The sequence below is a fragment of the Urocitellus parryii genome, chromosome 8, assembly GCF_045843805.1.
Source record: "Urocitellus parryii isolate mUroPar1 chromosome 8, mUroPar1.hap1, whole genome shotgun sequence".
NCBI lineage: Eukaryota > Metazoa > Chordata > Mammalia > Rodentia > Sciuridae > Urocitellus > Urocitellus parryii.
The window spans coordinates 9820466-9841119 of record NC_135538.1 but is presented as its reverse complement, the minus strand read 5'-3'; the positions used below and the strand labels follow the sequence as shown (position 1 = coordinate 9841119).

The window sequence follows — 20654 nt, the reverse complement described above, 5'->3', positions numbered from 1 at the left end:
CTGGAGATAAGTGTGCAAGAGAATCACCTTAAGGGCTTGCGGAGATGTGGCTTGCTGGCTACCTGAATTTCTAATTCACTAGGGCTGGTGTGGGGTGGGGCTGAAGACATTACGGTTCTGACAGGTCACCAGGCGATGGCTGTGGACGAGCACCAGCACAGTTGACTGAACACTTTCATGCACATTTGCACACGCCCCCAACACACTCAGAAACATTTGCAGGATGGACCAAACCTTTTTAGTGTAAAAAACTCCTGTCAAAATCAAGCTTGAAGGGGCTGGGGCTGGGGCTCAGCGGTAGAATGTTCGCCTACCACGTTCGAGGCCCTGGGTTCAATCCTCAGCTCTACATATACATAAATAAAATAAAGGTATTTTTAAAAAATTGAGCTTGAAGATGTGGGGAAATAAAAATAGAGAGCTAGAGCCTTCCTAAAGTCACCCCACAAGCCCAGAAAGGAGTGTCAGAGTAGGGTTGGCCCCGAGATGTGACTTTTGGAGACTTATATAGAAAATATGAAGCCCTGAGGTAAAAGAAACAGGGTCTACCCTGTGCCAGGGATGGAGGAGTTCCTGAGTGGCCGGAATATGGAGGCCAGACTGCAAATGAGCTGACCTGAGGGGTGAGCAGTGACCCAGGAAGGAGGCCAGCAGCTGGGGGGGGGGAGTTCTGGGGGAGTGGGAGACAGGACCTGAGTCAGAACTGAGACCCACTGCCCCAGCACTCCCAGAGCCACTCTGAGATTCTGGTGACCTCATCTTCAAAAGGCCAGGGAGCAGGTGTGCTCGGTCAGCTGTTGTGAGGACTGTGCTCTGTGGCTCGGGGGTTAAATGCTGGCTATTCAAAGTGAGGCAGAAACGCAGGCAACACGTCCAGCTCCAGAGAACAGTCTGCTTCAGGTTCTAAGTATGTTTTTTTTCCTTGTCTCACATTTCAGACTCATTTTAAGAAAGAAAGGACAGACTAGAGGACAGAGGTAGGGGAGGCCTGCAGGGTTGAGGCCCACAACAGAGGAGGCAACAGGCCCTGCCCCAGGCCAGTTACTGTCCCTCCTGCCTCTTGGTCCCTGAAATGTCACATGCTAATGTACTGATAATCTAAAGGCTTTCCATTTTCCAGAATTTCTCCTTAGATGCAAATATTCTTGGGAGAGGAGGGGCCTTAATCCCTTGGGCTGGGGAAGCTGCTCTCAGCTCCTGCCCCATCCCGCCCCCACTGCCTGTATGGATCAGGTGTCTGGGCCAGCCCTTCACCCCACGGACCCTGGGTACATTTCCAGCTGATATTTCCACTCTCCAACAGTAGCCAGGAAGTATGGGTCTCAAATGGACCAGGCTCAAGGAACTCCATACGTAGATGGAAGGAACATTCATTTGAAGGTAACCTGAATGACATGAATAGGGCTCTCTCTCTCTCTCTCTCTCTCTCTCTCTCTCACACACACACACACACACACACACACACACACACACATGCTGGGTTACCAGGAAGCTAGTCCTAAATCTCAGCATTTCCTGAAACAGACTCTTCCCTGGCCTCACGTCCATGGTTGAGAGAGATGCGTTCTGTGCCAGGTTCTCCAACTCTGCAGCAATTAGATCCTCCTGAGCAGCATTTGAAAAGCTCCGTGGCCATAGTGCCCCTGGACCATTTAGACCAGAATCACTGACATCTGGACTTTCAAAGCTCCCAGATGATTCCTATGGGCAGCAGAGTCTAAGACCCAGTGGGCTGGGCTGGCCTTCGGGGAGAGAAGCCTTCCTCCTGGGACCTGCTCTGCCCACCCTGTGGCTCCAGGTAGGTTATCTGGAGTCTCAGAGGCTTCCTACCTTTACCTGTGAAGCGGGATAAGCAACCCCCCTTCCTAGGGCCATGCGCTACAGATAATGTGTGTGAAAGTGCTCCAGGCGTCGGCGGGGCTGGCAGCAGGGAGACGTTATTATTTGTAATTTGCCGATTAAGAAACTGAGGCACCGAGGGAGGCTGTGAGTAAGCCTCAGTTTGGGCTCCCACCAGGAGAAGGAGACGCTTGTGGGAGAATGTGCCCCTGGTTCCTTTGAACTCTAGCAGCCTGGGTTCTGTCATCAAAGACGTGAGGTTTGTCGAAGGTGGTCCTGAATCACCCAGAAGATGGGGCGCTTCTCCCCAACACCTCAGGAAAGGACCTGAATCCATGTGAACTGAGGCTTCATGAAACAAGACACCCAGCTTCTAGCCACCCTGCCCAGTTGCCCAGTGTCCCTCAGCTGACTTGCCTTGCAACCTCTTGCCTGCCTCTGTCACCAGCCTTTTAGGTTCATGGCAAGGCCATGGCTCTTCAGTCGGTGCTGCAGCCGACTGAAGACCATGGGGTGGCATGGGGGGCAAACCCCACCTCCATGGGGTGGCAGGAGCCCCGGAGGCTCACAGGCTTAGCCCTCCTCCCCCTGAGCCTGGAGGTGGGGTTTGCCCCCCACGCCCTGCCCTTCCTCCCAGGGCTGCAGCCCTTCGTGTGGCCTCTGGGTGTGTGCTCAATGAAGCTTCAGCAGCAGGAAAGGCACAGCTCAGAGGTAGGTGGGAGGGTGTGACCCCAGCTTGGGAAAAATCACATCACTCTACACACACCCAGGCACGCAGACAGACACACCTAAATGTCACTCCCATGACTGACAGAGGAAGCTGGGATTTCAGGTGACTCTTCACTCATTTATCTTATCTGTTTTATACATTTTCTCATTTTTCTATCTTGAGCAAGAAACAAAAGTCATTCAAAAAGTAGGAAAGGAGACACTTGGGAGAAAGCACGCTGAGGTCCAAATTGCCAGAAACCGCACTGGATGTCGCGGGCCACCCGGCAATCTGGGGGGCTCCCCGGGGGCTGAGCTTCAGGAGAGGGGACAGGGCGCGACCAGGAGTTCCGGGAATGCGCAGGCTGCCGCCCCCCGCTGCAGCTCTCGGGAGCGTGGAGATGGGGTGGGGGCGGCTGGGAGTGAACCCCGAGTGTCTCTCGGCCCCTGCACCTCCGTCGGGACCGGAACCCTGCGGCCTCCCGCACCTGGGGCGCTGCGCCGCGGGAGCCAGGGACAGGCGACAGGTCCGCCTGGGGGGGCCTTTCCGGACTGGTGCCCGGTGGCCAAAGGCGACCGGGTCGGAGTGACCACGAGCCCTTGACCACACCTTTAGGACACGTGGGCAGGCCGGGGTTGCGTGTGGCTTCTCCGGGGGAAGATCGGCGAGATGTCGCTGGGGCGTTTCCGGGAGCCTGTAGTGGCCCTGGTTCTCGGGAACTGGACGTAAAACAAAAGAGCCAAAGGCAACGCGACCCGCGCGGCGGGCCCCGGGGGCTGGCAGTGTCCTCGAAGTCCTTTTGGCAGATGGCACGTGAGGCTGGGCCCCGGATTGCCAGCGGCCAGCTCGTGGCGCGCGGGGGAGGCCGCGTCCTGCGCGGGTTGGGACAGCGCCCCCTTCGGGCCGCCGCGCTCCCCGGCCTCTCCGCGGCTCTGTCGCCCGCCCGGCCTACAGCGCGACAGCAGCGGCCGCGGGCCCGCGTCCCGCCCGCCATCTGCTGGCCGAAGCGTGAATGACACTTCTTCGCGCTTCCGGCTCCCGCGGGGGAGTCAACGCGATGTCCTTGAGAACACCGACGCAGGGGACCCTGGAAGGGGACGAGGTGGAAGGGCGGGCTTAGCTTAGCGGGACAGGCCGAGGAGCGCGAGAGGCTGACTGTGGCCCGGCGACCCACCGGTCCGCGAGCGGGGCGGACACTTGTCTCCTGTTGCCTGTGAGCCCAGTGCTGAGAGCGTGGGGACCCGCACAGAGCAACAAGACGTGGACCCAGCTCCTCCTGGACCTGGAGGTGAAGGCAGGGACAGCTTGGCAAACAAGCAACGCCATCAGAAGCCCAGGGGCCCACATGGGGGCGGCAGACAGGTGGCTTCCTCCAGGAGGTGAGGCTGGGAGAGTCAGCAGTGGGCGTTTCCACCTGGGCACCTGGCGGGGGCCAATGCAGGTGCCTGTGGGGCGACCAAGGGCGTGTATTCTTCCCTGGAGCTGCCTCACCAAAGTGCCACAGAGTAGGTGGCTTAAAATGACAGAAATTTATTTGGTTCTGGAGTTGGTACGTCTAAGTGTGCACAGGGCCCGGCTTTTCAAGGCTCCAGGGGAGGATCTGCTCCATTCCTTTCTCCTAGGGGGCCACCTGTCACTCCAGCGTGCCTTCCTCCCAGTGCCATTCTGAAGCATGTCCGTGTCTCTTCTCTGTTTATAAGGACAGCAGTCCTGTTGGAGTAGACCCAACTCTGATGAAATATGACTTTATTTTAACTTCATCACATCTGCAAAGATGGTTTCTGAAGATGGTGCTTGGGGGCAGGACTGCAACTCAGCTTCTGTAGAATCTCGACTCCACCCACAGCAGGCGTGCTCTGGGTGGACAGGCAAGTCCAGAGTGGGAATTGTGGGCTCTGCTCTGGAGACAGAGGGAACACTGAAGGGTCTCCATGATCTCAAGTAACCTGAGTGGCCCCAGGCAAACGCCAGTCTGGTGCAGAGACTTACAGCAAGGAGGACTGGGGGCATTTCTACTTCCCCAGGGAAGGACTGGGGAGTGGGGACTGCTCAAGGTTTCAGATCAACCAATATACTGTAGGCAATGTTGTTTTTATTATTCTCAATATTTATTTAAAAACCGGTATTACTTTTTCTAGTTAGAAGGGTAAGGAATGTCCACTCGGGCTGGGGGAGCCCGAGGAGTGTAAAGAAGGGTTAAAAGTCCCCGGGGTCCCCACTCCCAGAGATGTGTGCATGGGAAAGATGCGTCTATATGCATAATGATGGCAGTGTTCACACTGAAAACAGTGCCACGTGCCCAGCCTTTCTGCAGCTATGGTTTCCGTATCATTTTGTAAATTCACTTTCTGAAGGGTGATTCATCCTTCAAAGCGAGTTTGGCAGTAGGACCTCTGTAGGCCACAGGTGCTTTGCTTGTGTGGTTCGAAGGGGAGCAAAGTCCAGATTGCCTGGGGGAGCCCAGGTGAGCTCGGGGAAGGATGTCCTGTAGTGTGACTGCAGGAGATATACCCACAGTGAGTAGCTGGGCCCATGGCCGAGGAATAGAGCTTACAGTGTCCTGAAGACAGGAATGGAGAAGAGACCCCATTGTCCTGCAGACCAAAAGCAGGGCTGAATTGGATGTGGAGGAGTTGGGGTGGAGGAGCAGAACCAGGTTCATGATTGACCCATAGGAAGCAAACTCCCTTCCGGGTGGTGGTCAGGGCAGGGGACAGGGGTCCCCAGGAGCTTAAAGCAGCCAGACACCATGGGTGTGTGTATACAGCTTCTTTTGAACAAAACAGAGTTCTCTAGCACAACTGCTAAACATCAATAGCATTAAATGGCAAAGTATCTAGTCTCATAGGATAAGATTTCAAAAAATAAAGGCAAAGGTGTTCATTGGACAGGCTGAATCCCTTGTGTGTCTTTTCTCCCGGGTTAGGTAAGAAGGTTCCTTTTCCTTGACCCTGGAGAGCTGAAGGATGTCTGCTCGGTCAGTGCCGGAACTCCCTTTAGAGAGTTAGACCAGCAGCAGCAGAATCCTGATTTCCCCCTACTGCACCCCCGCCAGAGGGAATGCCCTTCTTTCCTTTGGCCCCTCTGATGACAGAGAAAAAGGAAAGACAATGAAATCCCTGTGCTAACTGGTAAATTCACGACTCTTTTTCTTCAACCATGAGTGACTCCACCTTTCTCAACCTCCCACTCCAGCTATGCCCAGCTAGCTAGGAATAACCCACAAATTTTAACCCCCAAATTTAAACCATGCTTTCTTAGGACAAAAGTGGGGCATTGCAAACAGCCCTGTTTGAGGTCAGACGCTTGCCCCAGGAGAGTTTTGAGTTTTGAGTCCAGGCCAATTGCAAGCCAGCATCTAAGCAAAACCTTAGAAATGTGTTGGTGCACAAGATGTTTTGCGTTGAATTTATCTCAAATGCCAAGTCAGGATTTCAGGTGCCTTCTGAAATAAGAAGGCTACAACGGGGGAGATTTCAGCAGTATTTATTTTTATTTATAATTGATACTGGGTCAGCTTCTACAAAGATCAGAGGCAGCTTCCATTGAAAGATATGTGCACAATAAGGTTGCTAAAACAGGAAGAGAAAGTGGAAAACTCACACAGGAGGAGAAGGCAGAGAAGGTGGAAAAACCAGCGTGATTCAAGAAGTTAGGTTCCGCGAGCTTTCTGGTGGCCAAAGCAAAGATGGAAATGGGCCTTGCAGATCTTTCAAAGTCTCAGTAAGGAAAATAAAGTTGCAAAGTAGTGGATTAGTTTTGCAAGGAAATTAGGGGGTCCCTGGCCCTGTGTTCACTTGGTGACTCCTAGAATGGTCTCTGAGGAAGTCAGGGAAGGTAACAGGGAAGGTCCAGCTCTCTCCGCCTGTGGTTAGGGCAGCAGGGAGCAGTGGGACTGGAGAGATCCTGGGCTGCCTTAGACAAGGGCCCAGCCCAGCCCTCACTACAAAGGGCCCTGCTTCTCTGGCTCCCTCATCCCATAGCAAATCCCCAAGGCCAGGGCCCCCAGCCCCACAGGTGTCCTTACCCCTAGGCCTGAGAAGAAGCCAGTGTGATCCAGGGGAGCAGGGGACACCAGGACTGTAGGCTGGGTGTGCATACACACATGCAGTACAGGACCAGGCCTGGCTGAGGGAGGAGAATGGGCTGAGCCCTCGGTCAGGCCAGCTCTGCCCCTGCCATTTTGTCCCATGGGCCTCTACAGAGTCTAAGGATTCCATATTGCACCTGGTCTTCTAGACTGTGAAACTAGTTGTCAAGGAAGGTGGCTAAGTATATTTTACGAATCAACTGGTTAGCTTGATTTATGATAGTTCCAAGTAACAGTAAGCATTCTGTACCCGGGCCTCCACTGGTATTCTTGCCCCTGGCCTGGCCAACGTAGGACTCTCAAGCTGAAACTATTTCCTGTCTCGTCAGCTGCCTTGGTAAATGGAATATGGAGGGCTTTGTAGGTCAGACGTGGATTTTAATCTGAGTGATGATATTTATTAGATGGTAATCTTGCATCTGGTATTTCACCTGGTTTGAGTCTCAGCTATGTGAACTTGTAAGAAGTCCTTTGATCTCGGTTTCCTCCTCTACACAACAAGGATAATGATAGTGTATCCATCCTGAGGCTCATTAAATGAGTCAATACATGAGAAACGTTTAGAACAGCCCCCGACTATAGCAGATGCTGTTATTAATAGGATCAGTTCCTCTTCCTCATAGTGGGGGTTGTCTGATTACCTCCTGGGGGTTCTCCAGAGCACAGGACCAGACCCTTTGCTGCATCTGCCTGTGCTCAGTAGCCAGAAGTCCCTCAAGGGACCTTAAGATCCTCTGCCTGTGTGTCCTGGTCCCCCTTCCCTGGAATCTGGGGTGACCCCCATACCTCTAGTGCTTTTATGGGCAGCGTGTGACCTGGCTCTCACCATTCCATGGAAGGAGCCCACATAGAGGCTGCACCCAGGGTCACCAGGCTGCTGTAGCCAACATGTCCCCATGTGGTGACCACACAGGGATCCTGCCTGGTTACAGCTCTGATATAACAGTTCTAATTTTCTCTTTTTCAAAAAGGAAAATTAACGGGGGTCCTGGGGGTCCTGTGGAAGCTCAGCCCACAGCCCACACCCTTTGTGCTCCGGGCTGTTCAGCCAGTCTCTCTCTGGTCATCCGACTGGGCTCTGCGCCCCCTGCTGGCCACCCACGGTGGCGCCTCACTCCTTCCTGTCCTCCACCGTCAAAGCCATCTTCTCCCTTCCCTGTCACTAGAAGGGGAGTTCTTTCAGTGGGGCTGTTTAATTGTTGCCAGGCCCCCACCTAGCACCAACCAGGCACTTAATAAGCGTGCCTTAGATTAATTAACCAATTACTTGAACATATCAGTGTTATTTGTCACAAGCTCAGAAAACGGAATGAACTTCATAGTCCCATGGCTTATAGGCAAAACCACAGTCTCTTAGTTGACAACCCAGGCCTTTTGTAATTTTAGCCCTAACCCATCTTTCTGTCTTTCCCTCTTGTCCCCCCATCCCGTGTGTGACCCAGTCCCAAGCTGGCTTAGCCAGCTCTGTTCAGCCTCACGCCCTCTCAACCTGTCTCCCAAGGCCCTTTCCTCTCCTGCCCCTTCCAGATTTTTCTCCAGAGGAGGCCTGCAGGGAAGGACTCTCATCAGCCATGTCAGAGTCTTGCAGCTGAAGTTGCACGTGACCTTGCCTGAGTGTCCACAGCTTCTGGGCTGAGACCTGCTGGACACCTGTGTGCTCGCCTTATCCCCACACTACCCAGAACAGGTCTGTGGGTTCTCCTCTTGTTGTGGGCTTTGTCCTGCCCTGTCCCCTGACACTCCACAGGGGCAAGTAGTACCCTCCACTGGCTGCCTGGATGAAGGTGAAGGTCCTGCCACACTCAGAGGTGGCCAGGTGGGAGGTCTGCTGAGGTGGGACAGTGACACCCTGGATGTCTTTCCAGCCCCGTGAACACAGTGGCTTGGAGGTGTGGAATCAGGACAAGGTCTGGTGCAGGGAGCTAGCTGGAGAAGCCTGAGATGGTTGCTTGTGGTGGCAAGTGAACCATCAGCAATGGTGAGTCCCTGGACCCATTTTTATCACAGGCACCATCCTATCTTTAGAGGCAGGAACAGAATAGGGCAGTGGATCTCATCACCCAGGGTGCCGGGCAGCACTCGGGGGCCACCCAGACGTGCCAGAGTACAAGGCTCTAAAGAGCAGACGGTGTGCAGAGGGCAAGCCAAGCCCTGCTCCGTAAGGAGAAACGTGGCTGGCCAGTCTTGGCACATTGTGAGAACAGGCAGCGGAGCATCCCAGGGAACTGAAGAACCAGGGGTCCAACTCTACCCAAGAAGGCTGAATCAGACCCCGCAGCTGAGGCCAGGGGTCTGTGTTTTAACTGTTTCCCTGGGTGATTTGGATTCAGGCTAAGATTTGAGAGCCATGGTCTAGACAGGGTGATGGTGGTGCCCCTCCTTTCCTGGCTGAAGTTTACCCCAGCCTTCCTCTCTGACCCTAAGATACCCAGTGGTCCCTCAGAGTTCAGATATGTACATATGGAGGTAGGGACTGTCCCCAAGAAGGCCCAGCTCACCAGCAGGTGCAGCTTTGGAAGCCCAGGTCTGAGGGCTTCCACCGGCTGGGTGAGAGGTGGCTGTGATCTGGAGACCCCAGCACCAGCTCGGGGCGGGCAGGAGTGTGCTGGGGTGAGCGTCTGCTGTCTGTCTGCTGCCTCAAGCTGTCAGCTGCACCACGCGGGCAGGGCTGGCAGGGCTGGCAGGGCTGGCAGGGCGTCCTGTTGAGCGCCGTGTGCTGTGGACTACTACACACCTTCATTCAGTGCCCCTGCCAGTGGTGACACAAGAGTCCTTGTGCCCTTTAGAAATGAAGGCAGTGGGCATGGCGTCACGTGCCGTCATCTCGTCTGTCAGTGGTTTGCTTCTGAGAGGGCTCCAGCTGGGGGCTGAGTTATGATAGAGGGGGCCTGCAGGTGGTGGTCTGGCGACTGAGCCGCTGGAGAGCAAGGGACTCTGGTGTCCCTTTCACTCCCCAGTGGCCCCTGGAAGCCCCTTGGGCAGACTGCCTGGTTACGTGGGTGCTGCGTGAGCGTGAAGAACCTTCCAGTGTGAACGGTGGCGGGTTTGTATGAAGGAGTTTTAGCCACACAGAAAACGTTTATTGGTGTGTCAAAGACTGTTGATAACCGGGATGGACATGGACGGGGTTTGGGAATGGCTTCTCCAGGAAGGTTTCAGGAATATTTTCTGGAGCACTCAGAGCTAAGGTTTCCTGGGCCCCTGGCTGAGCCTGGAGGTGCTTCTGCCTCCCTCTGGCCAGCTGCCCCTGGCCAGTGCTGGATCCCACACTGAAGAGTGGTCGCCAGGCTCCCAGCCCGGGGCCTGGGCTGGCACAGCTCCTGGGCCGCTGAACACTTACTCTCAGTGGGCAATTTAGAAGTTGAAGCCACAGGGAATAAAGTCACTGCTTGCTCAGCATGGCCCGGGGCCCAGAAGACTCAGCCTGCTGCGTGCTTGAGAGAGAGGGTTTAATTTTGGTGCTTACAGTCCAGGCACGGAGGGTGGGTGGCAAACTGATACCAGAAGGGATGATATTAACCTGGCAGCCGAACTTGTCTAATAACTGCCACTGCCTCCCGGCAGACACAACCCCGGAAACCAGAGGACAGGGGGCTTTGTCATGCTACATAATTAATATGTGATGGCACTCGGCTCAGAATGATTTACTGACTAGTGAAAAAGTAAGACATAATGCTGGGACTTACATTAAGGGCACAAATTGGGGAGATTGGGTGGAATTATTGGTCTTTCCAGGCCATATTAGATTCAAGCAAAGTGGATGGCTGGTTGGTTTGTCCAATTTGTTCAACAAACAACTTTGTGCCCAGATGCCCCGGCCCACGGTATTCCTGGGAGCCCTTCCTGATCCCAGGTGCTCTCAGAGTGGAACTTCAACGTGGCTTTCTGGAGACAAAATAAAACCCTCCAGCCCAGAGAAGAAGAGGCAGCCTGAATTCAAGACGGTTTTGCCAATGCTAAAGTGAGAGGAGAGGTTTCAGAATCGAGGCGAGAAGTGTGTGTGTATCTCCAGGTCTCTGCAGTCAGGGAGGACCCCAAGATCAGGCGCTGGGTGGGACTGGCCCCTGTCGGTGCTGGGGCTCTTCACCTCAAGTGCTTCTTCCTGTCCAGTAGGCCAGGGTTAGTGAGTGCATTAGGATTTTGCCAGATGGCTTTTAATTTTTAACCTATTTGGTCACAGGACTAAGAGTTGGAATTGTCCTCCACAGGACTCCGAAATGATTTCTTTGCCAGTTTGATGTGATTTTCGTTTTTTTGAGTTTTGGTGGCTGGTGTAAATGAGGCCAGCCTGGGTGAGAAGGCAGATATGTTCCACCAGGACCTGGCTGTACCCTGATTCAGCCACCTGGCCATTTGGGTCCTCTCCTGGTGTGGCATCTCCTCCTTCTCCTCCCTGCTCTTTCCTTCTCTCCCAGCCCCTGGCCCTTTTCTTCATCTCCCCTTCCCTCCACCCCTCCCCATGCTTGACGGGAGCTCATGGTAGGCTTGGTCCTACCTGAAGAAACAATCTGAGGGTGGATGTCTGCCTCTGGCAGGGGTGTGGGCATTTTGCTGAGGTCTCCCTGGACCCTGTGCTTTTGATCCCAAACCTCACTTCCAGCTCCTTCAGTTACATTTGGAAGTTTATAGCTAACTTGCTCCTGTATGGAATGTGAATTCCACCTCCTGCTCGGAGACGTTAAACTTCACCAATCCATCATCTTCACCAGCCAGGACATCATTGTATGTGAGAGACAAGGGCGACTGGGACTCAAGTTGATGGTTGGTGGGAGCCACATCTTGACCTCCAACTTGGGAAGAACCAGGATCACCTACTTGCGTTGTCTTGCACTGACGATGCCGTAAAAAACAGTGTCCCTTGGAAACAGTTGGTAGATTTTATGATGGGCACAGATATTTTACCAAAATTATTTGTAATAAAAATCTATGAAAAAGGGAATCTGAGCTGGCCCACAAGAAAGCTGGGAGCAGAGGGTTTCCTCCTTTCTTTTGATGAGAGGTCTCACTAGAACTTTCTTAGCTTTATAACCTCTGTCTCAATTGCAGGAAGGTCCCTGAGCAGCTGTGGCCACCATGTATGAAGAAAAATGAAAGGGTACAGATGGTGGCTGCCCTGATGGACCAATTAGTCACCCTCCCCTGGCTGTCTACCATCTGGGCTCTGCTTGGGGGCAGAAAATGGAAAAACTCGACCCCTACCACAGGGACGGCTGGAGAAGACAACCAGTAGCAACAAAATAAACCCATTCCCATCACCTGCCTCTACAAGGTGGGGCACGATTCTAGAAGGACTATCGAATGGGGCTTTCTTTTACCAACTGTTTGGTCAACTTATTCTTTTCAAGCAGGGCATGCATGCTGAGAGTACAGCCCAGAGCCTCATGTTTCAGACATCCTCCCAAATGTGTCCCACAGAGTGTCACCTGTCAGGCTAAACCTGGAAAACCACCTGAGCCTGAGCTATCAGGGGAAGACTGACTTTTTAATTGTTTTCAGATGAGCAGGTAATAGGTGTTGAATGAATATACCAAGTTTTCCCACTCTGCCTGATGGGGCTTCTCAGGAGAGTCCAGCGAGGATGGACTTTATGTTTTTAAGTACATTTACACACTCACTTGCCTGTTATTATTTTACTATTGTTCCATTTTTTAAAGTAAGTGTTCATGCCTCATCAAATGGTAATGAGGCAAAGGATCTGATCCAGCTTATGTAAGAAATGTAAATTAAGGTCCTAAATCACTCCACTAATACTGAAACTGTATCTACTTCCTGATAACTGTGATTCTAATTTTCTCCAAAACTGAGTTATCTGTCATCAACAAAATTTGCTAACAAGATGCTTGCTTTCCTTCTCTCTGTGCTCATGAAATCACAGCCTTTGACAATGAATCCTGATAACACCAAGAGAGGCCCCAGTACTTGCTGTATCATTCAGTGACTCTTGGCAGAAAATAAAAACACCTCCATGAAAAATTCTAAACATCAAAAAAAGCTATAAAATATGCATCTTACTGTGACAGGAAATTCAACTATTTACGGAAAACTTTTGTACTTTTCCTATACTTAACTGTTTTAAAGAAGATACATGAAATGAGATGAAAATAAACAACATCCTCCATAAACCAGAACTATGGAAGATTAAATATTGCCTGAAGTGAAATAGCTAAATTCGGTGGATTTTAATTACTTTTGTCCCAATGGGCCCTCCTCCCCACGCTGATTTCTTCGGTCTTTCCCTTAGGTTGCAATGATTAATTTGCAAGCTCAGCCCCATCCCGTCCATGGAACTAAAGTATGGCAGGTGAGATGATTGAGATGATTAGTTGTACTGGGGATTGAACCCAGGGGTGCTCTCTGAGCTACAGCCCTTTTTATTTCAAGACAGGGTCTTATCGGGTTGCCAGATTGGCCTGGCATTTGGGAACCTCCTGCCTCAGCCTCCCCAGTAGCTCAGATGAGAGCATGGCAGGTTTCTTTCCACTGTCAATGTCTGAGTTGGAATGAGGATGGAGGAGGGTCACCCACTGCCCCATCTTGGCTTTGCTGTAGGACATCTGCTTACTGTCCCTATCACTGGAATCCATCCTTGTTTCTTCTAGTGGCAGGCTGCTGAGATACTTCCCAGTCCCTATTTTCCATTCTCAGGTTTTTAAAAAATCACATTTTCTTGGCTCCAAAAAAACCCCAAAACAAAACAAAACAAAACAAAACAAAAAACCAGCCAGTGGAGAGGATACATAACTTACCAGGATGCACATTTCTCTTGAAAGAATCGAGTGTTGAAAGTCACCTCTGCCCGCCATGTTTTCTCCTATGACTTCCTCTTGCATCCCTTTGGGCACTGCGATTCTAAGTGTAAAGCTTAACACTCACCCAGTGGAAGCCACATCCTTACCAAAAACCTCCTTAATGTTGGCTGAGACAGGAAATGGAAATGGCTTGTGTTATCCCTCCTTCAAAGCATTTCTAGTGCTCAGCCTCCATGAAATGGATTGCTTATGGGGAGATAATGTCTGTTCTATTCCTTTTTAAGTCTGTGAAAAATGTCATCCTGGTTAATAGGGTGATTAAAACTCTTTATGCTCCAGGAGATAAATGTGATTATGTTTGTCATACTCTACCCAAGATAAAGACAGCAAGAAGGCAAACTTGAAATTCCATAACACTTCCTCTCTTCCATATCCAGAACATTCAGAATGCAATACACAGATGGTACTTCACATAAAGAATAACATTATCTGTTAAACATTTTTCCTTTCCATTAACCAATTTAACAGTATGCCTCTGGTATAAAAGGAATAGACTAAATCTTCTGATATCCGAGTTCTGACTGAGGAAAGACATCACTTTAGTCATATTGCTTGTTTTCTTTTTGAAATTTCATCTTTGTTACTTTGTTTTTGCTTTTAAAGTGCAATTGGAGCCAATGCTTAGTACCTATTCTGGGGAATCTGTCCCAGGTAGCTTCCCTCAGCAGGTGACTCATGGTCCTTTCTACAGGGTCCCTCTGCCATCTGTCAAGGATGTCATAAGTCATGTGTAAGGACAGGGTTTTGTTAGCACCACAGGCCAGCGTTCCCTCACTCCACTTGCGTGCCTTTCTCAGGCTTCCTCTGTGCCAGGCCCCGTGGGAACACAGCATACTCACCAAGGCCTGGCTCCTTCCTAGGGCTGGTCTGCCATCAGTCCAGTGTACCCAGCCCCCACAGCAGGTGCTGTCAGAAGTTCAGAAGGCCCCCGGAGGAAGTCCCCACCCTCAAGGAGCTCAAAGGCAGGAATTCATTCAACAGAATCACAATTAATGACTCCCCTTTATCACTCCAGCAACCTAAGGATTCTCATTCCTTCTACCCAGGGAAGATCTTTCAGAAATCAATAGGCTCTCTCCATCTGGGGAAAATGAAAATGGAGATCCTAGCTACAAATGGTTGTAGGTCACCCACCTGCTGAGGGGAGCCTGGACCCAGCCCTCACCTGCTTGGTTTGGCTCCTGCCTCTTCGTTGCATTCAAAGGCTGGAAATCTTCTCTTCAGAGAGAGTTATTTAAAGAGTTATTTAAAAATGAGTGAAGAAGTTTTTACTCCTCCTCACCCCATACGCTGATAAATTTCACAATCCTTTCCTTTTAGTCTTGGGTTTTTAACAGGTTCCACGTGAACCCAGACACTGATTACACCTGTTTAATTAACAATACAGTAATTTTAATAGGGTAGCGTGGTCTAGAGAAGAATGTTACATTATGCATTTGACATTTCATTTAAAATTTTCCCTTACAACTAAAAGGTTTCATTATAACAGAAATTTCAAATGTGCTTTATTAAACCTGATTGCTGACTAATTAGAGCCTAAGTGATTCTAAGGAAATTGCACAAGTGATGTTCGACCAGGGGTGATTTCTCTGGACATAATGACACATTATTTTCTCTTCTTTAAAGAATTTTAATTTCCAGTAAAAATAATTGCACGTAGACATTATTTTCCATCTGTTTTCTGAGATCGTGGAGGACATGAGAGGGTTACGTATGTAGGTAAGAATTAGCTTCATTAAGGAACAGTTACCAATTTCTGAGACTCAGATGACTCTGTTAAAAATATTCAAGATAGGTTTACTTTGAGACAAAACTATAGATTGTCAGTATTCAGGACCCAGAACTAATTTTTCAAGAAAGTACATCTTATACCCATTATTGTTATTTTAGCCCAGCTGTGTCATTTATCGTAATCTGTTGTTGGCTTTTTGTCCTACCCATAATAGTTCACAGGGCCTTCCAGTGAGGCCATCAGGTGAGCAACTGGAATGTGTCCTAGCTGCAAACCAAAGACTTTCAGGACCAAAAGCCACACAACTGCCTCCCACTATGTGGGAGTCACCTATGAGCCTGTCACTTTACACTGCCTCATAGTAACCATCCAGAGTCTCAGGCATATACTGACAGGAAAGGCTCATAAAACCCACTTATTTAGATACGTTGAGGTATCACTGCTGTTAGAGGTCTGCTTATAAAGATTCTTTGTCATACTTTATTATAAACTCTTTTTTTTCCCGGGTACAACCCTTGGTTTATTGTTCCAAACAGACATCTTTCCTTTGGGCCCCCTCCCCCTGGGAAGGCATCCCAATGATTATTATTATTAAATAGTCATCTGAACTTTGGGAAGACATTTCCCTCCCGACAGACGCAGGCACACAGAAAGAGCGCCTGCCGGGGAGCCCCGACACTGCTGTCCTGCGCTTCATCACAATCTGTTGGTGATCCATGGGGAAACTGCTCCCAGTCCCTTTTCAACTGTGGTGGTGTTTCCAAAACCACCCTTCCTGCAGCAATCATACTGGAATTCACCCATGTCCTTCTATTTAGATTTCAGTGCTTCCTCCCACTCAACAGCTGACGTGGAGTTCTTGGGAATTGTTGGAAATATCGATTGCATTTTACTTCGAAAGTCTTTCATCTAGAAGAAGGAAAAAAAATTGGTCATCAAATGTCAGAAGAAGGGAGAAACAGCCGAAACTATTAGAGACGGCACCTTTGCTGACTGGAAAACACCTCACTGCTCACAGGCACAGAGCAAAAGGAATGACCAATAACCACTGAGGCCTGTATTCCAGCTGCCTCGACAGAACAAAGCACACACCTCTTTTCTTCTTCCAAGTATGAATCCATTAACTAAATAACACAAAATTTCATTCTTAGTCTGGAAGGCAACACTGTCAACCCTCTAGGATATGAATCTGCTATCAGAGGAATGGTGTGGATGGCTGGCTTTCATACATACAGATGTAGCAAAGAATGCCATTTCTGTCAGCCCAAATAAATGAACATACTTAGGTCATTCAAAGTGAGAATTTCAGGGCCAGAGGGAAAGAATGGAGAAAAGAAACTTAGTAGGAGTTTACTAAAACAAATGAATCAATGAATGGCAGATAAATTAGAATGTTCTTATGGGCCAGGCAGTGTGGAAAAGCCAGGGTAGGGGTTTTACCAGCAGAAGCTGATTTGGAGTCCAAGAGTCAGGGCAGGGGTTGGGAGATCTTATGTAGTGCTGACAGGACTCCTGCAGTTCACCTGGGTGCCTGGTCCACCTAAGGCCTACACCCCAGCTGAGAGGGGAGTGCTGGCTCCTGGAGCTGGAGTCTGACACACTCTGATGGATGCTTATCCTCTCTCTGGGTCTGCTACGAAGATGCCATTTTGGCAGCACCACAGCCTCACCGTTTCTCCTCATCTGGATTGTGAAGGACCCTGGACTCATCAGTAACATGCAGACATTCTTAGAGTGGTTATCTGAGAGTTAGTTAATATATTTTTTCATGTTGATACTTATTTTTTCAAATTGAGGCTAAATCTTTACCTTGTTTCCAAATTCAGAGGTGATATCAGAGTCTCCATTCAAACTCTAGTTCCGCCACCTGGAAAAGCTGCCTACTCTCTCCAGCCATAGTTTCCACTATGCAGAATGGAGATAATAACTATCTGCCTTCAGTTGTGAGGATTGCGATGATGCACATAAAGCACACCTACTGTATGTTAGGTGCACACACATTATAAAAATGTGTTCTAAGAACAAAGCTCACATGGATATAATTATAGTGGTTTATTTGTTAAAAGCATTACTTTACAGTTATATATAATTTTGGTTGAACTATTCTGAGACTGAAGATACTTAAGGATATATCCACTATATAGTCTTAGGTGACCCACGCCAAGCATCTCCAAGCTCTAGACCCAGATTCCAATCTTGAAGATACACACATTATGGGACATGCCTCTTTCCCCCACCCCTTTTTTTCACTCTCCATGCTGAGAAGAGTTTTTGCACTATGATGATCCCTTTATGAGAGGTTCTTCACTAGGGACAGTACTTCATCCCTGGAAGGACCTGGAATATGGGGGAGGTGTGTCTATTTCTGGTTGTCACAATCTTGGTGGACTACTATTTGTATTTGGTCGGAGTTTTTGGTAGTTTTTTACTCTGAAAATCCTTATTGATGGTACACAGAAAGAACTGACTTCTCCAAAGCACCAACCATACCCCCATTGAGGAACTTTGCACAGACTTTCATAGTTGAAAAACAGGCACTTCTCGGACAGGGTTTACAATGTGTTGCCTGGTTCTCTCCCTTCGTCTTTCCGGGTGAACATGTTAAAACTTAGCTTAATGACACAGTTTTCAAAAGGGATGTGAGATGGCCAAGGCACAGGCAGCATCATTTACTGTTCTCCCTTCTCAGTAACATAGAATAGTAAGCTGCCAGGAAGCAGTGGGTGGGAAGCAAAGGAGGCCAGGGTAGGAGAGTGAAGGGCAGCTGCTCAACTTCAGCAGGATAGTGCTCCCATTCCCATTCCTGGCCTGGTTTTCTTCTTTCCTCTCATTTCCCCCATACTGTATTATTTACTTGTTCCCAGGGTCATAGGTAAGTAACTGAACCAGTAGGAGGAATCATCTGGAAAACAGCCAACCAGGAATATAAGGGCTTCAAAACAGCAGAAAGAACTGAGGAGAGTGGGGGAAACACCACTTAGCCCTAGTCTTGAATGCTCAAGCTGTGGATATGGAAACCCAACGTCTACATTTAAGTTATAAACAGGTCTCAAGTTGCTTTAGACAATGGAGCTCTGCATACTTAAAATCTTCAGATTTTTTTCACTAGAGATAGCACTTCATCCCTGGAAGGAACTGGAACTATAGGGGGGTGTCTATTTCTGGTTGCCACAATCTTGGTGGACTACTATTTGTATTTTGTGGGAGTTTGTGGTATAGTTTTTTATTCTGAAAATCTTTATTGATGGTACACAGAACTGACTTCTCCAAAGCAAAACAACAACAACAACTTCAGATTTTAAGTATATGTAGCTTAACCATGTGACTAGTGTATATGAGAAAAAAAATGTGTGTCACTTCCAGGCTGAGTATTAACCATAGGAGGTGACTTCCTAGGCCTCTCCTGCATTCCCATTGTAACACTGGAAATCTGTCACCAAGGTGGTGCCTTAAATGTCTACATTTAAGTTATAAACAGGGTCTCTAGTTGCTTTAGAGCTCCATATGGAGCTCCAAATATACTTAAGATCTTCAGATTATACCTCAGTTTAATTAATTTCTGAAAATCCTTACAGCATCAATTCTAATAAATGGGCAGTTATTGGAATTTAAAACTCTTTTGAGTTGTGTTTGCCACTAACGAGTTCACTTAGTTTCTATCTTCTCACTTGCAGATGTAGGACTATTGCCAGGATCATTATAGGATCTACTGATATGAAGGCACAGCCTTTAGATATGTCAGTGATTATAGCGTCAATGATAACTTTTAAGAATATGATAATTCAGTTTCTTCCTAAAACAGAACAGAGTAAGACCATATAATACTAATATATCAGGAGATAAAAATTATCGTTAGGTTGTAAAAGTGTTACTTGAACAGGAATCATAATGTTTATCATTTGGGATATCCTATGTATCAGGCACTGGACAAAGCACCATTATTTAATCTTCAAAGTTCTATATAGCTTAAATTATGACTCTCCGCTTTATTATGAAAAACTAATTTGTTCCCATGATGTAGGCTCCCTGTTTACCTCTCTTATTGTTTCTCTTGCTGAGAAAAAACTTTTTAGTTTAAGTAAGTCCCATTTGTTGATTTTTGTTATTAACTCTTGTGCCATGGGTGTCCTATTAAGGAATTTGGAGCCCAACCCCACAATATGTAGATCGGAGCCAACCTTTTCTTCTATCAGACGCATAGTCTCTGATTTGATATCAAGGTCCTTGATCCATTTTGAGTTGACTTTTGTGCATGGTGAGAGGAGGGGATTCAGTTTCATTTTGTTGCATATGGATTTCCAGTTTCCCCAGCACCATTTGTTGAAGATGCTATCCTTCCTCCATTGCATGCTTTTAGCCCCTTTATCGAATATAAGATAGTTGTAATTTTGTGGATTGGTTTCTGTGTCCTCTATTCTATACCATTGGTCCACCCGCCTGTTTTGGTACCAGTACCATGCTGTTTTTGTTACTATTGCTTTGTAGTACAGTTAAAAAAAAAAAAAAAAAAAGAAAAACCAGAGGTAAGAGAGATGATATGGCTCCTAAGGATACTTGCCTGGCTGACTGATGTCTAGGAATCTCCCTTCAGTCACTCTGTTTCTATGATCCAGAAACACAAAGTGTCTCTAAAACTTTCATCCATGTGCCACCTTTCACTGAAAACATTTTAAAAAACATAATATATACCTCTTATAATAGTGGATATTTTCTTTTGGATGTATGACAGATGTAGCACTAATTTTCACCAAGAACCAGTATACATCTACTTCTGGAGATACCACTTCTTGAAGTTCGATAACCATGTAACTAGTGTATATACGAAAAAGAAATGTGTGTCACTTCCAGGCTGAGTATTAACCACAGGAGTTGACTTTCTAGGCCTCTCCTGCCTTCTCATCGCACGCAGTACTGGAAATCTGTGTCAAGATAAAAGTAACCTGAGGTGCTAAGCCAGAACTTGAAGAAGAGCTTTCCAAGAGAGTCACTTGAACCCACTGTGGCTTCTACATGAGTGAGAAATAAACCTCTTTATTTTAAGGGAGATTGTGGGGAGATCGTCTTTCATTGTGGCATAACTCAGCCTATCCTGGCTGACATAAGGCATACTCTGATACTCTAAAGTCATACATTATGACTGTAACACGGTTGAATGAAAGCTTATCACATAAGAGGGAACAGGGACTCTGCAAATGAGCCTACAAATCTCTTATAACCACTTGGGTCAAACAAACCACCAGTTTTCCCATGTTCAGGGAACTCAGCACATCAGTTAATCCCTTTATATGAAACTGTTTCCTGGGGGAATTAGAACATTTCTAGATGTTTTCAGTGAAATTGTATATGGGAGATCCATCCGATCAGCATACACAGGGCCTTTTTTTTTTTTTTTTTTTTTTTTTATGAGGGATTGCTGTCCTAAATCTGTTTGAAAAATTCAACTAAGCAGCCAGCACTGGCTTGGCTTAGAGAGCA

The 20654-nt window shown here is 48.4% G+C and overlaps 1 protein-coding gene across 1 annotated transcript in view; it reads right to left on the bottom strand.

The window, feature by feature from the left end:
- Positions 1-14887: 14887 nt before the first annotated feature.
- Tmem242 (transmembrane protein 242) overlaps positions 14888-20654 on the bottom strand; it is a 28467-nt gene continuing 22700 nt past the window's right edge. The window contains exon 4 of the mRNA XM_026393812.2: positions 14888-16088. Within this exon, the coding sequence (XP_026249597.1) occupies positions 15990-16088 (99 nt within the window). The 3' untranslated portion in view covers positions 14888-15989. The remainder of the gene's footprint in view (positions 16089-20654) is intronic.